This window comes from Momordica charantia, assembly GCF_013281855.1.
Source record: "Momordica charantia cultivar OHB3-1 chromosome 11 unlocalized genomic scaffold, Mcharantia_2.0 BLBB01000011.1, whole genome shotgun sequence".
Classification (NCBI taxonomy): domain Eukaryota; kingdom Viridiplantae; phylum Streptophyta; class Magnoliopsida; order Cucurbitales; family Cucurbitaceae; genus Momordica; species Momordica charantia.
In genome coordinates, this window is record NW_028275159.1 from 3,170,682 (window position 1) to 3,188,275 (window position 17,594).

General features: G+C 37.6%; 4 protein-coding genes and 1 pseudogene across 6 annotated transcripts; 4 read left to right on the top strand and 1 right to left on the bottom strand.

The window, feature by feature from the left end:
* The first annotated feature begins 200 nt into the window (after window positions 1-200).
* Window positions 201-2,965, top strand: LOC111012672 (Sas10/Utp3/C1D family). Of its 2 annotated transcripts, none has more exons than XM_022286915.2 (6): window positions 201-648; window positions 731-786; window positions 906-960; window positions 1,067-1,147; window positions 1,238-1,487; window positions 2,587-2,965. In XM_022286915.2, exons 1-5 carry the CDS (start codon window positions 441-443, stop codon window positions 1,468-1,470), a joined length of 633 nt encoding a protein of 210 aa, XP_022142607.1. In that variant the 5' UTR covers window positions 201-440; the 3' UTR covers window positions 1,471-1,487; window positions 2,587-2,965. The 2 variants fall into 2 exon arrangements, with proteins under 2 accessions (XP_022142607.1, XP_022142600.1); XM_022286908.2 differs by lacking the exon at window positions 2,587-2,965 and adding an exon at window positions 1,978-2,454 and having other exon boundaries at window positions 203-648.
* A 268-nt stretch (window positions 2,966-3,233) lies between these two features.
* LOC111005207 (uncharacterized) lies at window positions 3,234-4,158 on the top strand. The gene has a single exon (XM_022276639.2). The coding sequence runs from the start codon at window positions 3,687-3,689 to the stop codon at window positions 3,987-3,989; it is 303 nt and encodes a 100-aa protein (XP_022132331.1). The 5' UTR covers window positions 3,234-3,686; the 3' UTR covers window positions 3,990-4,158.
* A 140-nt stretch (window positions 4,159-4,298) lies between these two features.
* Window positions 4,299-7,888, bottom strand: LOC111005198 (transmembrane 9 superfamily member 8). The gene is made up of 7 exons (XM_022276629.2): window positions 7,695-7,888; window positions 6,731-6,895; window positions 6,533-6,642; window positions 6,323-6,431; window positions 6,128-6,240; window positions 5,890-6,043; window positions 4,299-5,642 (listed from the first exon to the last, which is right to left on the bottom strand). The coding sequence occupies exons 1-7, from the start codon at window positions 7,812-7,814 to the stop codon at window positions 4,485-4,487; spliced, it is 1,929 nt and encodes a 642-aa protein (XP_022132321.1). The 5' UTR covers window positions 7,815-7,888; the 3' UTR covers window positions 4,299-4,484.
* A 1,404-nt stretch (window positions 7,889-9,292) lies between these two features.
* On the top strand, window positions 9,293-12,690 carry LOC111008008 (transmembrane 9 superfamily member 9-like; annotated as a pseudogene). The gene is made up of 7 exons (XR_015788839.1): window positions 9,293-9,575; window positions 9,758-9,922; window positions 10,361-10,482; window positions 10,570-10,660; window positions 10,748-10,860; window positions 11,054-11,207; window positions 11,430-12,690. The product of XR_015788839.1 is annotated as a transmembrane 9 superfamily member 9-like (transcript).
* A 798-nt stretch (window positions 12,691-13,488) lies between these two features.
* Window positions 13,489-16,961, top strand: LOC111004741 (transmembrane 9 superfamily member 8). Its single transcript, XM_088119698.1, has 7 exons — window positions 13,489-14,012; window positions 14,217-14,381; window positions 14,561-14,670; window positions 14,755-14,863; window positions 14,966-15,078; window positions 15,281-15,434; window positions 15,672-16,961. The coding sequence occupies exons 1-7, from the start codon at window positions 13,893-13,895 to the stop codon at window positions 16,824-16,826; spliced, it is 1,926 nt and encodes a 641-aa protein (XP_087975824.1). The 5' UTR covers window positions 13,489-13,892; the 3' UTR covers window positions 16,827-16,961.
* The last annotated feature ends 633 nt before the right edge of the window (window positions 16,962-17,594 follow it).

Here is a 17,594-nt window from a genome sequence, read left to right on the forward strand (position 1 = left end):
TTACTCTGCTTTCAAATTTATTAAGGGTGTTCTACAAAGTTTCAATTTGTTATTTAAAGAAAAAATTAATAAATTGAGAGTAAAATTGGAACTTTTATCATTGCGGTAAAATTGAAACCCAATAAATTTGATTTTGGGTGATTTTGTATAATTTAATCATAATTTACGTTTTTGCAAAATAATTTAATCATAATTTAACGCAGAAACAAATTCAACACACTGGAGATCCGAAGCGTATCGGGCCAAACTGCTGCCATAAACCTCTTCGAACCCAAAAGCCCTACCCGTCCCCTTCCCCTTCCCCCACCGCCTTTAACGACAACGGTCCGAGCTCGACCTTCGCCGTCGCCATCTCAACAAATCTCCTGCTAAGGATTTCAATTTCGCAGGGTTTCTGTGTGCGCCTGTGACAGAGACGGAGGTCAAAATTGGGGCCAAATATGGAGGGGGGTGTTCGAGAATCCGCCGTGGTGCCCGAGTCGGCGATGGATTCAGTGAAGAAGACATTGGACAATGTAGAAGAAGTGCGAACTCACCTGATTTCCTTCCTTTCGATCTCCGAGCCCGAGGTCCTCGCTCAAATGCAGCCTCTCCAACGGGCTCAGTCTATGCTTTTGCTTGCTAGAATCACTACCACTCTATTCTCGTGTAAGATTCGTTGATTACTCGTGGATAATACTTGATTTTGTTCCTCTTTTGTTTTGGATTATGGAGGTTTGGTGATTTGCAGTGAAGGTGAGGTGTAGCGGAGTTCACCCCGATGATCATCCTGTCAAGTCAGAGCTTGTAATTATTCTCGTACCTTGTATCTGGTGATTAAAACTGAAATTTTCTCGCATGGGCAGTAAATTTTATTCTCCCATTGCTTCTTTGAACATCATTCTTATTCTTTCTTTTGCATGTAGGAGAGATTAAGCTTGTATCAAGAAAAACTAGAACGGTTCATTGGCTTGAGTAAAGGTATTCTTGATCTTTGGTTTTTCGTTTATATCAGCACATTTTCTTTGTCATTCCTACTTCCTTCCTCGGTTGATTAATTGTTTTGTATTTAATTTTGCTCATGAAGCACCATTAAGGCCTTCTACTACCTTGAACTACCAAGCAGCTACACGTTTTATTGAACATTCTCTGCCTGATCTCACCCAAGGTTGGTTGAATTTGTTTGCATTTTGGTTTTGAGGAGGGGGATTTTTGTGCTTGGTTCCCTTTGATGAGGGAAATATTTCAATATTTTCAGAGCAAAAGAAGAGTATGAGGGATATTAGTAGGGGGAAGGGACCAAAAATTAAGCATTTAGAGAGGAATGCACAAAAGAAGAGGAAGTATCAGTCTTCTGAAAAACAATCTGTTCAAACTGCTGCCAAGGATTTTCTTGCAAAAGCAGCGCGTGAGCTTCTTGGTGAAAATAATGGAGGTTTTCAGGGACCACTCTGTGGTGACGCTTCAGATGATGACCTGCAGGAGGACTGAATTCCTGATTTTACTTGGTACCTGTTCATCACGTTTTTATTATAATTTTGGCGTCTTTTTTTTTTTCTTTTTAATGAATGCATGCTTTTCCATACGATTGTTGCTAGAACATGATTCGATTTTCTTAATAAATTAGCCATTTTTAGTTCTATAGCTGACTCATATACTATTATCTGTTGTTAGCTTGCTTAGTGTATGGATTGTGAGTTGTAAATAAAAGAAAATATATTCTGTTTCTGGATTTCTTTGATGTGTTTCTATATGGTGATATGTAGATCATGCTCTATTATTATTGTTAAACGAACGCTATTATGCATTATTGCAGCGTCATTTCGAATGCAACAATAGTTTTTCTTCAATCGAACTGTATCCTTTCGTCACTAAACTGAGTGCTATAATTTTTGTTTACTCCATGCAAATACTCCATGCAAACAGATTACTTCCGTTTATGTATATGCACTCGTTCCTCTATGTTTTAACACTTTCCTTCACTTTTACATCTTCCAGGATTATGAAAACCAGATTCACCTGTGCACTTAATTATCCCAACTCTCGAAGAATTGGTCCATTTTGAAGTTGTAGAGGATCATCTGTTTTCTTTTTCTTTCCTTCTTCTTGTTTCTCCCTACAACATTAAGCCGTTTTCCCTTTACTTTATCTAGAAGTCTTCATATATATGCATTGGAAGTTTCAGTCCCACCATAAGTTTAAGTTACTATTAGGACCTGGTTGGGAATTTGGCTCTCTACTCTTTCTCACAGGCTGATGTTCTTGGTTGCTTCCAAGTTCCACCCCAATATTTTTTGAACTAGTGTGAGTGATCGACATGATTTTGATAAAAGGAGGCCTTGCCTTTTACATGTAAAGTAGCCTACATGGAATCTGACTTCTTTTTTTTCTTCTGGGTCTGTATATGAATCAGCATCTTGTTATGTGGATTAGCCTTTTGCCATAAATTAATAATAGCGTGTTAGTTGTGATGAATCGCCTCCAAGAATCTTATTCTGTGTTTTCTGATGGGCCCTGTTTAGTTTCTTGTTAGAATCAACTACTCAAGCAAGCTTTACTCTGATTCTTTTACTACCCTATTGAGCCACCTCCTCATTAGAACTACAGTGCAGTTGCAGACTAGCGGAGCCACCGCTATCGGAGCAGGGACTTCACCGGAGACAGGACTGGAGAAATACCAGCATCTGTGTTCTTTCTTGTGACTCTCATAATGAGTGGCTCAACGCTGTTAAGCTGCAGTATGCTACTACCCCTCGAATCCACTTTACTGGAGGTTTGAAGTTTTTCAGCTTCCAGTTTTTTTTAAAGAGAGCCACTGATTAGAAAACAAGAAATGGGAATATTCTAGGCGTTCCAAAGATCGCCACAGACTAGTCTCTAGTAAACCCTGAAAATTTTTATTTTGGCAGGGTTTTCTTTGGTTTCTTTTCTAAATTTCAACTTTTACATTACACAATGAGATTAATCTTCAATGCAGGCAGGAGCAATTTGCCTCCTCAAACTCTAATTTAAAAAATGTATAGAAAATATTTTCTTCCAAGATTTGATATGTTTTAATAAAAATGTTTGGCTTCAGCCTGTTTTGACATTGAATAAAAGCTCACTCAAGAATGAAACGACACTACGGACGGTACCACATATTAAAAATTATTTTTGGTATTACGAGAATATTATACTCATTTATTATTTGGGTTATTTCTTTTATTTATTATGTAACCAAAAAAGAGTACCATATTAGGTACTGACCCTTTCGAGCATGGTTCAAGTCACTCAATGAATGTCTAGAATTTATTGACTGAGGCAGGCTGTTTTTATTCTCTTACCAAATAAGTCTGGAAAACGACATAATTTCGAACCGAACTGACGTTGACGGTGGGTGTCGGTGATTGGTTTCTTCTATAATCTTCCTCCACCTTTGGATTTTGCTTTATTCGGGAAAAGATATGACAAGAAAAAGAAATTCCCATTTTTGTGTGAATTATGGCAAAACCGATAGAAAACGTGGATATCAACAAACACAACACTTGTCATACCATATTATCATGCAGTTGTATACGTGTTCAAATTCCAACTCTCCATGAATCTCCCCTTCACCCAAACACACAACACGTTTCAAAAATCCAACTCTCAAAGAACTAAAAAGTTTGAACTCTCACGATCCTTCTACCGACACCACCAACTCTGTGGAACCTGAAGAATTTAGAGAGATGGGAAGCAATGAAGAGTGGAGGAAAAATGCAGATACCCACAAAATGACGCCTGAGGATGTGAGAGCAGCGGGAGTGGAAGCCTCCAAAAGGCCGCCGGGGCACCACCCAGGCACAATTCTGCACCAGCGGCGGAGCCTCCCCTACAGCTACACCACCATGACCATCGCCGGCCTCCTCGTCATCGGAGCCACCGGATACTTCACCTTATATGCCCTCAAAAAGCCCGACGCCTCCGCCAAAGACGTCGCCAAGGTCGCCGCCAACGTCGCAGAGCCTGAAGACACCAAGCCCAGGAAGTAGGCTCTGTTGCTGGGTGGCTGTGTTTCTTCTTTAATGAAGCCTTTTCTTGTATTTCTTCCTCACATCATCCATCTGTTCCTCTTTATTAACAAACTTAATGCAAAATATGCAAGCAAAGGCAATAGAGACATCAAGATGCTTTTCCATAGCAAAAAAAGCGGTTATGTCTATAAACATTTATTCGTTGTGTAGAAGAATCTGAAAAAGAAAACGAAATGGGTTAAAAAAAAAGGGATCTATATGCGGCTTTTCCTTTCAAAAGATTGAGAATCCATTTGTCAACATGAAGGTAGATAACAGAAGAATCCCTGAACAAATGATCTTGGCTATGGCAACAGAATTGTCATCATTCAAAATTGAGTACAACAGGTTACATCTGAAAGCATCATCATAGTAATACTTCAATTTCAAAATCTTACAAGAATATAATTTCGGCATCCTGCAAAAGGAAATGGAGCAAAATGATTGGTCGATCTGTCTGCTTCGAGTAGTTCATTAATCAATCTTCACTGATGAGTAGATGAGCCTTGTGAACCAAAAGCATGCGTAGAAGCCAATGGTTCCCGTGAGCACAAAGAATGCGTACGACACAATCAGCATATACCCAAAGTACAACAGCCCAGAGACCAGCTTCGTGATTTCGAGCTTCGTGAAGAAGTAGAAGGTGGAATAGAGGAAGAGGTAAAGGGCAGATGAGCCTGAGGTTAAGTAAGATCTCCACCACCATAGGTAATCTTCGCTGCACAACTGGAAGTAGCACAGAACAATGGTGATTTCAGCGCAGGTGATGAGGAGGATAACGAAAACCAAGAACAGGAATCCGAAAATGTAGTAGAACTGGTTCAGCCAAATTGAGGTGAGGATGAAGAAGAGTTCAATGAAAACAGCCCCAAATGGAAGGATCCCTCCGATCAGAACTGAGAAGGCTGGGTGCATGTACCAAGCTTGCTCTGGGATTTGCCTGGGGATTTTGTTTGTCTTCACTGGATCTTCAATGGCGGGCTTCTTGAACCCGACATAGCTGCCGACGAAAACAAGGGGAACTGAGATTCCAAACCATAGAAAAACTAGAGCAAACATTGTTCCAAAGGGCACAGCTCCGGATGATTTCTGGCCCCAGATAAGGGCATTTAGAACAAAGAACAGTGCGAATATGGTGGCAGGAAACATGACTGCGGTGTTGAGGGCAACCTTCTTCCACTCTGTACCCTTGAACATTTTGTAGAGACGGGCCGCGGCAAAACCGGCAAAAAGACCCATGAAAACCCAGAGCAAGAGCATGGCCGTCATAAGTCCACCTCTGTTCGAGGGGGAGAGGAAGCCGAGGATGGCGAACATCATTGTTACAACAACCATTCCCAAGAACTGAACTCCAGTTCCAACGTACACACAGAGCAGATCTGAGTTTTTAGGAGGCCTGAAAACATCCCCATGGACAAGCTTCCACCCGGTCTCTTCCTGGGCTTCTTCCAGGGTTTCAAGTTCGTTGTACTTGGAAATATCACGGTATAATGTGCGTAGCATAATCATTGCAACCATGCCGGAGAGGAAAAGAACAATCATCAATGAATTGACGATAGAAAACCAATGGATTTGATCATCACTCATCAAAAGATACGCATCCCACCTAGAAGCCCACTTCACTTCACTCTCCTGAAAAAAGGCACGAGTTCATGGCCAAGTAAATATAGGCTACTCTACTATAGGTATACGTATACTTGACATCCTATGGATGAGCAGAGGACAACAAAGTGACAAAATGAAAATCTAATTCAGTAATTAAAGAATAGATGGTCCAAAAAAACAAATGAACATTCACGAGGTACCTGGCCACTACAAAATGAATCACGATAGACAACTGTTAATAAAGGTTATAGCATGGGTAGATCTGAGAGCGCACCTGAAATTCAACATCATAAGTAAATACGATTTCCTTTCCATCATCAACCTCTTGCGGAGAGTTGGAGTTAACAACTGTATGTTTTGCATGCGGGTCGCAGGTTGTTAGACGAGTATTCTTATCATTCCAGTTCCCTTCGTATTCATGCTTCACGCTGAACGCAACATAACACCGTAAGCAAAACTGTAAGAGCTGAAAAATCAGAAGCTCGATTTAGTAGAATGAGTGGGGTGATTACCTAAATGGTTTGACCTCAAATCCCACTATTCTCGCAGAATCGGTTTGCATGTCTTTGTGATACTTGACTGTAAATGCCAAATGATTGTGGATAAAGAACTTCTCATCTTTGCTCTGAACAAAATCAAGAAATAAATAAATTCCAAATTTTTGCAAGCATAGACATCAATTTGCTCGTGAAAAATAAAGAACTTGCCGCAGTATATTGGCCCTTAAGCCCAACATGGTAACCCATCTGGTAAACAACAGGTGATTCCTGGTCCTGCCTTTGGATTGGAAAAACCAGGGGAAGGTTATCGAGAATCCTGTCACATACATAGCAGATTCAAGATGTGCAATCTCAAAAATATGTTAAAACAAACAACAGCTAACAGTAATAAGCTTAGCTTAAGAAAAAATGTCGCACATATTGACCCGATATTCATCATTAATCTTCTCTTTGAATTCCTTTGCTTCTTTAGCATCAAGTTTAATCCGGCAAACAATATTACACATCTGATGTTCCCGCATTTTAAACTGCAAAAAATTCGAATGTGGTTAAGAACTAAATTAACCGCGCCAAACAGAAAGAAAGTTTCCCAACTTCAAGTATATCTTAACTCACCACATAGGGGGAATTTTCAATTCTGTCACCTCGAAGAACTTCGCCAAGATTTTCTGCGCTGTCCAATATCTTATCTGGACGACAAAATGGGAGGGAATAAAACGAGTAGGGAAGCTGAGTCTTTGTTGACGTCAATTTGTTTACTTTCACTTTTAATTCATCTCCCTGCATCCAACGTGAAAAGTACCACAATCATCTCTTAGATCTGAAACGCACTGTGCTCATGATACTAGAGGAACTATGCCACACACGCACGCGAGATTCTAATTTCTAACTGAAATATCTAACAGCATTGAACACATTTCGACATATTTTCAACTCGAGTTGACAATAGCAAAATCCAGTATATATGTAATACATTACACGCGACATATAGAATGAATGTGAAAACGCATTATCTGTACCCATTCAAAGCAAATCTAGAACCAATAGTTCCAGTTGACTTACACCAACCCCTCACCATCCCCCACATGATAAAATAGACGACTCATGACTCGAAATGTTACCTAGTCCCCGTGATGAAACCGTTGTCCAAAACAAAAGTTTAATCCAGGAGTAAAAGTTCTCTAAAAATCCTGGCCCAGTGCAAGATGCTTAATCCTAATGGGTAACAAAAATTCTCCATATTACACGACACCTACAATTTGAGATGAGACACCGAAAACTTCCACCCCCATATGCCAAACGAATAACCCCCACTCGATATATAGATGATCTACCACGATTGAGAAACCAAACTGACCAAAAAACAACGAACAAGGTTTCTAGATCTAGATTTCTCAGCAACCACCCCATTCCACACACAGACAACCCACGTAATTCCAATAGCCACCAACATCGAGCGCAGATCCGACAATACAACACGGATCAAGCAGCAATTACACCCTCACACCCAGAAAGATCGACGACAATGCAAACATTCAACACAAACAAGTCTCAAACAAGCGTGTTCGAGGGAGCTAACCTTCTCGAAGTCCTCGGGGGCAACACCGGGGAGGTAGAAGCAGTTGACTCCATGAATCAGAAGCAAGAGGACGGCAGCAATGGACAAGTTCCGAATCGATGGAGATCTCGGAGTCGCCATGGCGAGGGAGAGGGGAAGGGGAGAGGAGAGAAACGAAGGCGCTATAGATCCGAGAGGGGAGGATTTAATTTTCCGCCTGTTGTGTCTGTACATATGGTAAATGGGAAGGAAGAAAAAGGGTGCAGGAGCGATCCAGTAATGGCAGCACACCAGATTACTACCCCCCTACCATTCGTGATTGTTACGGCGACGTTTTACCAGCACATCCCTGATCTTGCCACGTCAGGGTGTCGAATTAATCAGGTCCACACAATGTTTTTTCTTATTTTAGTGAAAATTGGTGGGGAATTTATTGAATTTTCCGGACATGGAGATCGGTGTGGAGCTTGCGTAATTTTATTCTGATTAATTAAAGTAACCTACGCCTCATTAAAAAAATAATAATAAATATAGCAAACACGTGCATAAACCTTCGGAATTACACTTTTTTTCCCTCTTTTTTCCTTTTTCCTTTTTTTTTAATTAAGCGTAATTTGGTGTTAAAGGTGTATACTCTTTTTTTTTTTTAGCTTAGAAATTCTTGTTTTGAATTTCAAAACTTTACTTACTTTCTATGGTATTTAATTTTTAAGTTTAAATTTTTTTTTTCAAATGGTTAAGTTTTTGACTTTTAAATTTTCTAAATGTCTACTTTAATTATTTTAGTTTTAAAATTTTTAAAATATCTATTTTGGTTTATGAATTATTTAAAAGATATATATTTAATTTGATATATAGATAAAGTGACTTCAAATATGTGTATTAACATGTTGATTTAGACATACAGGAAGACTACATTAGTTGATTTACATATATAGATGGCAAAATAGTGGCAATAATCAAGTTAGTTATCGTTTAAGATGTTCATGTAATAAAATATGATTTCTAAACATTCAATAATCAGGATAGCTAAGTGTTGTGAATTGAATAAATATCTTGAAACCTCAGTGTTTTTAGGATTTGACAAATGTATACTTTCAAAAACGAAATATACAATATATTTTTAGAAATATATTTGAATTTAAACTACTAGGGAACGTGAAATTAAAAAGAAAAATACTACATGAATGTATCTATTTTCTTCCACAAAAATAAAGAACAATAATCGATAAATAAGAAACATGGCAATATACAAAAAATGAGAATAATTCTATATATAAGAGAAAATGAATAATTTTGTTTAATTTGTGGTGTTGAAGTGGAGTAGACCGATAGAGACGTCTAAAAATAACAGATAATTGTGTCATGTTTTGTAGGATTTGTTTTTGTTTTTGTGTTTATTTTGTACAGATTGTAGGATTTGTTTTTATGTGCTGTAATTGTAATAAAATAATCGACGGTTCTAATTTGATCATATGGTCCTATAATTATTTTTAGAATATAATCAACTGGATCTACAATATAAATTAATTTTTATTCTTTTTTTTTTCCGCCGACAGACTCATTTTTACTCTAGTTTGTCGGGATCTTAAAACAAGGAAAAAAGAAAAAGAAAAGAACTCTCTAATTTGTCGGAAGATAAATAGCTCTTATTTATGTACTCGGTTTCGAATTTGTTCGACTGCATAATTCGCTGGGCGGGGAAGATGGAGAAAAAGGAAGAAAGTCGCACTTGCACCTGGTTTGACTTTAGTTCGTGTTCTATACCCTACACGCTCTCCAATGGCGCCTCGGAGCTCTCTCCCGGTCCAGACATTGACGATCTCTCTGAGATTTATGCTTCTGATTCACGCCGCCCACTGTTTCAACATCTATGATGTGCACCCAGTGGATTTTAAGAAGGTTAACTCGGATTTCATCAATGTACCTGATGGATTCATTAGGTTGGCATTTGTTTAGAGGATTGGGGTTCAAATTGTACTGAAGTATGTCGAGAAGGGGGTTTTATAATCATTAAAGTTTTATGCCGCGAAGGTGTTTGAGATATTGCCTGAGAGAACGTGTACTGATTGTGTTGGCGGCAGGGGGATGAGTTGAAATTGAAGGTGAAAGGGCTAACTTCTATCAAGACCCAGATTCCGATTTCATATCACTCACTTCCGTTTTGTCGTCCCGAAAAGATAGAGGAAGATGCAAAGAATATTGGAGAAATTTTACTTGGTGACCGAAGTGAAAATTCCCTTTACGTGGTAACTTTTATGTCTATTCTTAAGACTTTATAGAGAATATTTCGGTTTATATATATACCTATATACATGTTAGATATATGATATAAATGATTAAATTTATCCTAATGTACTAGCTTAAGCTTTTGGTTGTTTAATCATCTTAATCATGTTTAATATGGTATCAAAGCAAAAGGTCTTATATTAGAATATTTGTGTTGTCATTTATTCTCTATTTATATTCATTTCCACTTATCGAGTCTCGTGCAATTTTAAGTGAGGGAGGTGTTAGATAACTAACCTAAATGATTAAATTTACCCTAGTCCATCAGTTTAAGATTATGGTTCATTAAATTACAAAAAAAAGTTCCATAGAAAATGTTAGCAGAGGACCTGTTCAATTCTTGGCGTTTTCAAGTGTCTGGCATTTTGTCTTATCAAAAAGTGTCTGCCATTTTGCAGGCCAAAATGGAGAATCAGCTGCGCAATATTATCTGCCGGATTAAACTTGATGACAAAGGAGTCAAAGAGTTGGAAGAGAAGATTGAGGACGCGTATATGGTCTACATTTATGGGAATCTCCCACTTTTGCAGATTAGACTCCTTGATATTGTCATCTGCATTTTTTAATGAATCTTCCATGCATCTGGTAGGACCCACGAAAATCATCGTCTGGTGCATCCGATTAGAATTTCTGGACATGAATCTCCCCTTGGTTATCAGATTGGATTCCAAATAGGGTTTAAAGGGTATAATTATGACGTAAGTTATGTCAAAATTTAAATCTTATAATTATTGTTTTTAGTTCATTATCTTCTCGAAATGCCAACGTTGTTTCACTAGGCACAGGGAAAAGGTGATAGATACTTGATCTACAACCATTTGTCATTTACTATCAAGTATTATCAAGATACACGAACTAATTCTACAAGAATTGTAGGATTTGAGGTTAACCCATTCAGGTTTTTCCTCTTCTCCGTCTCCTTCTCTTTCCTCTTTCATTTGATGCAAGTTTAATCTTCTTAGGATCACTCTGGCTCTAATCCAACCTTAACTTACTGTTACTGCTATCCATGCTTCGCAGTGGAGTTCTTATATGTTTATGAATTATCATGTTGCATCACCTCTCGTCTATGATTCTTTTATGCAAAGCAGTGTCAATCATAAATATGGAGGGCGATGGGAAGAAAGGAATACTCATATATCAACTTGTGACCCAATCTCAAAAGTCTTGGTTTTTAACTCTAACATTCCTCAAGTGGTTGAGGAGGGAGAGGAAGTTGTTTTTACTTATGACGTTGAATATCGAGTATGTCTCAATGGTAAATTAGACTTGCATGATTGCATTTTATATCCAAATATTCTTCAGTTGTTTCTAAAGCACGAGTAGTATCCTAATGATGAATTTGCATGCTAATTTCCTTGCATTTTATTTATTTGCTGCTGTATTGCTTATTGCCAGATACCGTTACATAATTATTTGCTTCTCACTGTATATTGTTCTTATCTTGCATTTCGTCATGAATTCTAGGAGAGTGATGTAGATTGGGTGTCTAGATGGGATGCTTATCTTGCTGAAACCACTAGGCATGACCAGACTCGTTGGTTCTCAATATTGAATGGTTTAGAATCAATTCTTGTGATATCTGGCATACTGGCGGTAATTGTGCGGCGGATTTACCGTGATATTTTTAATTACAATGATCTCGAGACCCAGGATAGAAATCAAAAGGAGACAGGATGGAAACTCATCCATGGGGATGTTTTCAGGCCACCAAGTAATTCAGATCTATCATGTATCCATGTTGGTACTGGAGTTCAGTCTCTTGGGATGATTCTTGGCACTGTGCTTTGTGCCATCCTGGGACTCCTCTCCCCTTGTAATCGGGGCGATCTTATTACAACCATGCTCTTGCTCTGGACCTTCATGAGCCTCTGTTCTAGTTATGTGTCGGCCCGTCTTTACAAGATGTTTGACGGTTCGGATTGGAAGAAAATTGCCCTTAAGACGGCCTTCATAATCCCGGCTGTCAACTTTATAATCTTCTTCATGTTAAATGCTCTGTTATGGGGTCAGAAATCATCTGCAGTAGTGCCATCTTGGGCAATGCTTGCTGTGGTCTTTCTATGGGTTGGAATCTCTGCCCCACTTGTTTTTGTGGGAAGTTACTTTGGATTCAAGAAGGCAGCAATTGAAAAACCTGTGAAAACCAACTCACTTCGCAGGCAAATCCCACAACAGTCCTGGTACATGAATCCGATTTTCGTCGTTTTGCTCGGAGGGGTAATCGCCTTTTCAATCATCATCAGCGAGTTGTCCCTCAGCCTTGCTGCAACTTGGCTACACCGAGTTTACTGGTTCTCTGGCTTCCAGTTGCTGGTTTTCATCATCTTCACTATCACTTGTGCTGAAATATCCATCATTCTTTGTTATTTACAGTTATGCAGGGAGGATTACCATTGGTGGTGGCGATCTTACGTAACATCGGGTTCGGCTGCTCTTTACCTCTTCTTCTATCGGATGCCATACTTCTTTATGAAACTCGAGATCACAAAGGTTGTCTCTGTGTTATTGTACATAGGTTACGTAGTTATTGCTTCATATGCTTTCTTTGTGCTAACTGGTACCATTGGATTCCTCGCTTGCCTTTGGTTTACAAGTGATATCTAATTCCTCTGTGAAATTTGATTATCAGGGATTTTTCTCCCTTAGCTCTTTTCCTTTCGGTTGCTGGAGATTTTTTCTGTGCTAAACTTGAGTGGAAGCTTGGTAATATTTCCATTTTTTTGTTTCTGGTTTTTAAGTTTCGAGAAACTTTAGCATATGGTAATGGAGTTCATATATATATATTATTCCTAAGAAATGTTTTGAAAATTTCGTACAAATTTAAGAATCGACAAAATCAAATTTCTTATTTTTCAGTTTTTTCCAAAACATGTATAAAAGCATTATTACGTGATTTTTTACTTATAAAATGCATACTAAGTATTAAGAAATAATTATAACATTAAAAGTTTGAATATCCAATTTGAAATATTACTTTTCATATAAAATTTTTACCTTTCTTTTAATTTAAATTTTTAGAGCACAAACAACCAAAAAGAAAAGGAAGAAAAAAAAGGAAAAGGTTATCCTAAAGGTATTTTTGCTCATTTTCTCAAACAATTACCGAATGCAGTTTTTTTATTAAAAAATATAAAACATGAAATGAGAAATGATAAACCACTTAGTGTTATTAAATTGGTCATAATATATGTTTACTAAATATTTACCTAGGCTAATTTATGTACTTAAATATATGTCTGCATGCAATAACATAGGGAAAAAAAATAAGGGAAGGACAAAGTGAATATAGTTCAGTAATAATTAACACTTTCCTCCGAGGTTGCGAGTTCGAACCTCTACCTCCACATGTTGTATTTAAAAAAGAACACCCAAAGTTACTTAAAAGTAAAATGACTAAGAACAAAAACAGTTATATTTTAAAGTTTATGCATTGAGCTATATACTCTCTCAAAATGTAGTCATGTATTCAACCAAATAAAATGAATAATATTTGACTTATTAACAATAAGCAACAACTGTTGTTCAGATATTCTTTTTAAATAATAATGAATTATCAAATCTTTAACGACAAGGAAGGCAAGATCTCTCTTCACTTAAGAGCCAAATATTAAAAAAGAAATTAAAAATAAAAGTAAATAAAGCAAACATTAACAAAAAAAAAATTTGAATAAAGCCAGAATAGATAATCTTTTAAACATAAAACTGAATAATTTTGGAAATTCGTTATTATTATTTTTTCTTTTTATAATTTCCGCCGACAGGCTCGTTAAAGAAGAGATTCGTCGGGAGAAAGTCCCACTGTCATTTTTATAATCCATTGGGTTCGATCGATCTCGGAATTCCGCGGGATGGGGAAGATGGAGAAGAAAAGAACAATATTGCATTTCGTTGACTTTAGTTCGTGTTCTGTACTCTACTCACTCACCAATGCCGTCTCCGAGTTCTTCCCCGGTCCGGACATTGCCGATCTCTCTGAGCTTTCTGCTTCTGGTTCACGCCGTCCACTGTTTCTACTTCTTCGGCGTTCATCCTGTGGACTTTAAGGAGGTCAACTCAAACTTCATCAATGCATCTGAAATTTTTATTAAGCATTCGATGGATTCATTGGATTCCCATTTTTTTATAGGACTTTAGAGTTCAAAATGTAGTGAAGTATGACGAAAAGGGGATTTTATGAAAATTCAAGTTTTATGCCGTGAAGGCGTTTGAGATATTGCCTGAGATAACTTTTACCAATTTTGTTGGTGGCAGGGGGATGACTTGAAAGTGAAGGTGAAAGGATTAACTTCTACCAAGACACAACTTCCGCTTTCATATTACTCACTTCCGTTTTGTCGCCCCGGAAAGATAGAGGAAGATGCAGAGAATCTTGGAGAAATTTTACTTGGTGATCGGAGTGAAAATTCTCCTTACGTGGTAACCTTTATATTTATTCTTAAGACTTTTCCGAGAGTATTTTGGTTTTTATGTGTTTATTTTATTGATATTGTCATTATCAATCACAACAAGGTTCCACAGAAATTGATATCAGAGGACTTATTCAATTCTTAGGATTTGTGGCGTTTTCAAGTGTGTGGCATTGTGTTTGTTTGCAGGCCGTTCTGATGGAGCATAAACTGTGCAATATTATCTGCCGGATCAAAATTGATGACAAAGGAGCTAAAGAGTTGAAAGAGAAGATTGAGGATGAGTATATGATCCACATGTATGGAAATATCTCACTCGGTCAGATAAGATTCCTTGATTTTGTCATCTGCATTTTTTAATGAATTTTTCTTGCATTTGGTAGGACTCTTGATAACCTTCCTCTGGTTCATCCGATTAGAATTTTTGAACACGAATCTCCTCTCACTTATCAGCTTGGATTTCATATCGGGCTTAAAGGGTATTATCCTGAGGCAAGTTTTGTCATTTTCTATTGATGGACTTTCATCATCATCATCATCATTATAAGTTCACTTATGTTTGAAAATTCTCTCGTTTTTTTCCTCCGCGCACAGGAAACATTTGGTAAATACTTCATCTACAACCATTTGTCATTTACTATCAAGTATTATCAAGATACACGAACTAATTCTACAAGAATTGTGGGATTTGAGGCTAAACCATTCAGGTTTTTCCCCCTTTCTCCCTCTCTTCCCCCTTCCATTTGATCAAGTTCGAATCTTCTTAGCACCGCTCCGGTTCTTATGATGTTACATGACCTTTCCTCCCTCTCTCTCTCTCTCTCTCTCTCTCTCTCTCTCTCTCTCTCTCTCTCTCTCTATATATATATATATATATATATATATATATATTTCTTTTATGCAAAGCAGTGTCAAACATGAATATAAAGGGCAGTGGGAAGAAAAGAATACTCGGCTTTCAACTTGTGACCCAAGCTCAAAAGTCACGGTTCTTAACTCTGACGGTCCTCAAGAGGTTGAGGAGGGAAATGAAATCATTTTTACTTATGATGTCGAATATCAAGTACGTCTGAATAGTAAATCAGATCTTGCATAATTGCAGTTTATATTCACATTTGTTCAGTTGTTACCAAATCAGGAGTATTAGTACCCCAAGGATGAATTTCTTTATGCTAGTTTCCTTGCCTTTTATTTACTTGCTGTTGTATTGCTTATTGTCAAATACCATTACATAATTATTTGCTTCTTACTGGTATAGTGTATCATTCTTATATTGTGTGTGTTTCTTCCTGGATTTAAGGAGAGCGATGTGGATTGGGCATCAAGATGGGATGCCTATCTTGCCACGAGGGATGACCAAATGCATTGGTTCTCAATAATGAATGGCTTAGAGTCTATTCTTGTGATCTCTGGCATACTGGCAGTAATTGTGTGGCGGATTTACCGGGATATTTTGAACTACAATGATCTTGAGACCCAAGATCGATCCCAGAAAGAGACGGGATGGAAGCTCATTCATGGGGATGTTTTCAGGCCACCAAGTAATTCAGATCTATTATGTGTCCATGTTGGAACTGGAGTTCAGTTTCTTGGAATGATTTTTGGCACTATGCTTTTTGCCATCCTGGGACTCCTCTCCCCTTGTAATAGGGGTGCTCTTATTACAACCATGCTCTTGCTCTGGATCTTCATGAGCCTCTGTTCTGGTTATGTGTCGGCCCGTCTTTACAAGATGTTTAACGGTTCGGATTGGAAGAAAATTGCCCTTAAGACGGCCTTCATAATCCCGGCTGTCAACTTTGTAATCTTCTTCATGTTAAATGCTCTGTTATGGGGTCAGAAATCATCTGCAATAGTGCCATCTTGGGCAATGCTTGCTTTGGTCTTTCTATGGGTTGGAATCTCTGCCCCACTTGTTTTTGTGGGAAGTTACTTTGGATTCAAGAAGGCAGCAATACAAAAACCTGTGACGAACAACTCACTTCACAGGCAAATCCCACGACAGTCCTGGTACATGAATCCGATCTCCATCGTTTTTATTGGAGGGATACTTCCCTTTTCGACCGTCTTCATTGAGCTCTCCTTCAGCCTTACTGCAACTTGGCTAAACCAATTCTACTGGTTCTTTGGCTTCCACTTGCTGGTTTTCATCATCCTCACCCTCACTTGTGCTGAAATATCCATCATGCTTTGTTACTTACAGTTATGCAGGGAGGATTACCGTTGGTGGTGGAGATCTTTCATAACATCGGGTTCGGTCGCTCTTTACCTCTTCCTTTATTCGATGTCGTACTTCTCTAACTCGCTCGAGATCACGAAGCTTGTCTCTGTGCTATTGTACATAGGATACATGCTAATTGCTTCTTATGCTTTCTTCGTGCTAACTGGTACCATTGGATTCTTTGCTTGCTTTTGGTTCACAAGAATTATCTATTCCTCTGTGAAATTTGATTAGCAGATCTTCTCTCCTAGCCTGTTTTCTTTTTTTCTCTCTTTTTTTTTTCCTTTCAGTCGATGGACATTTTTTCTGTACTAAATTCGGGAAACTAAAGTTTCATGGAGTTTTAACTTGGAATTTTCTGCTGGTTCAGTCGTATGTGTTAGAGAACCTGGCATTATTTGATGCTTTTGACATTCTTATATAGTTTTAACTGTGAAGGGTTAACTTAATCTTTAGTCTTGTTTCTTCAATTTCATGTATAATTTGGAAGTTTGATTTAGAGGAAATTCGAACAGTTGATTTATATTCAGGTTGGCAATTGACTTTATTGTTGTTAATAACGGATTTAAAATTTCATCCTATATTTCGGTGGGTGGATCTATTTTAACTTTATCAACTTGAGTTTGAAAATTATTTAGTGATGAAACTAACATACTTCTTGAAAAAAAAAAAGAGTGAATTGAAAGAAAAAAAAAACGAATCACCTAAATTTGGACCAAAATCTAGATTCGAAAAGTTCAATTATAGTCAATTTCAGGGGAAAAGGGTCCCAAAAATAACAACCATAATGTTTAGGAAATTGATGTTGTTCTTAAACAATCTCGTCAATTAATGTTTGGGTATTTTTCAAACAAGTTTTATTAATGTTATTTTTATCCTGAATCTTTTGTCAAATGATTTAAAGTAATATAATTTGTAACTAAAATATGTAAAAATCTAATGATTAAAAAAAGAAATTATGAATTTAGAATCTAACATTTAAATAAATGAAAAAACACGTCA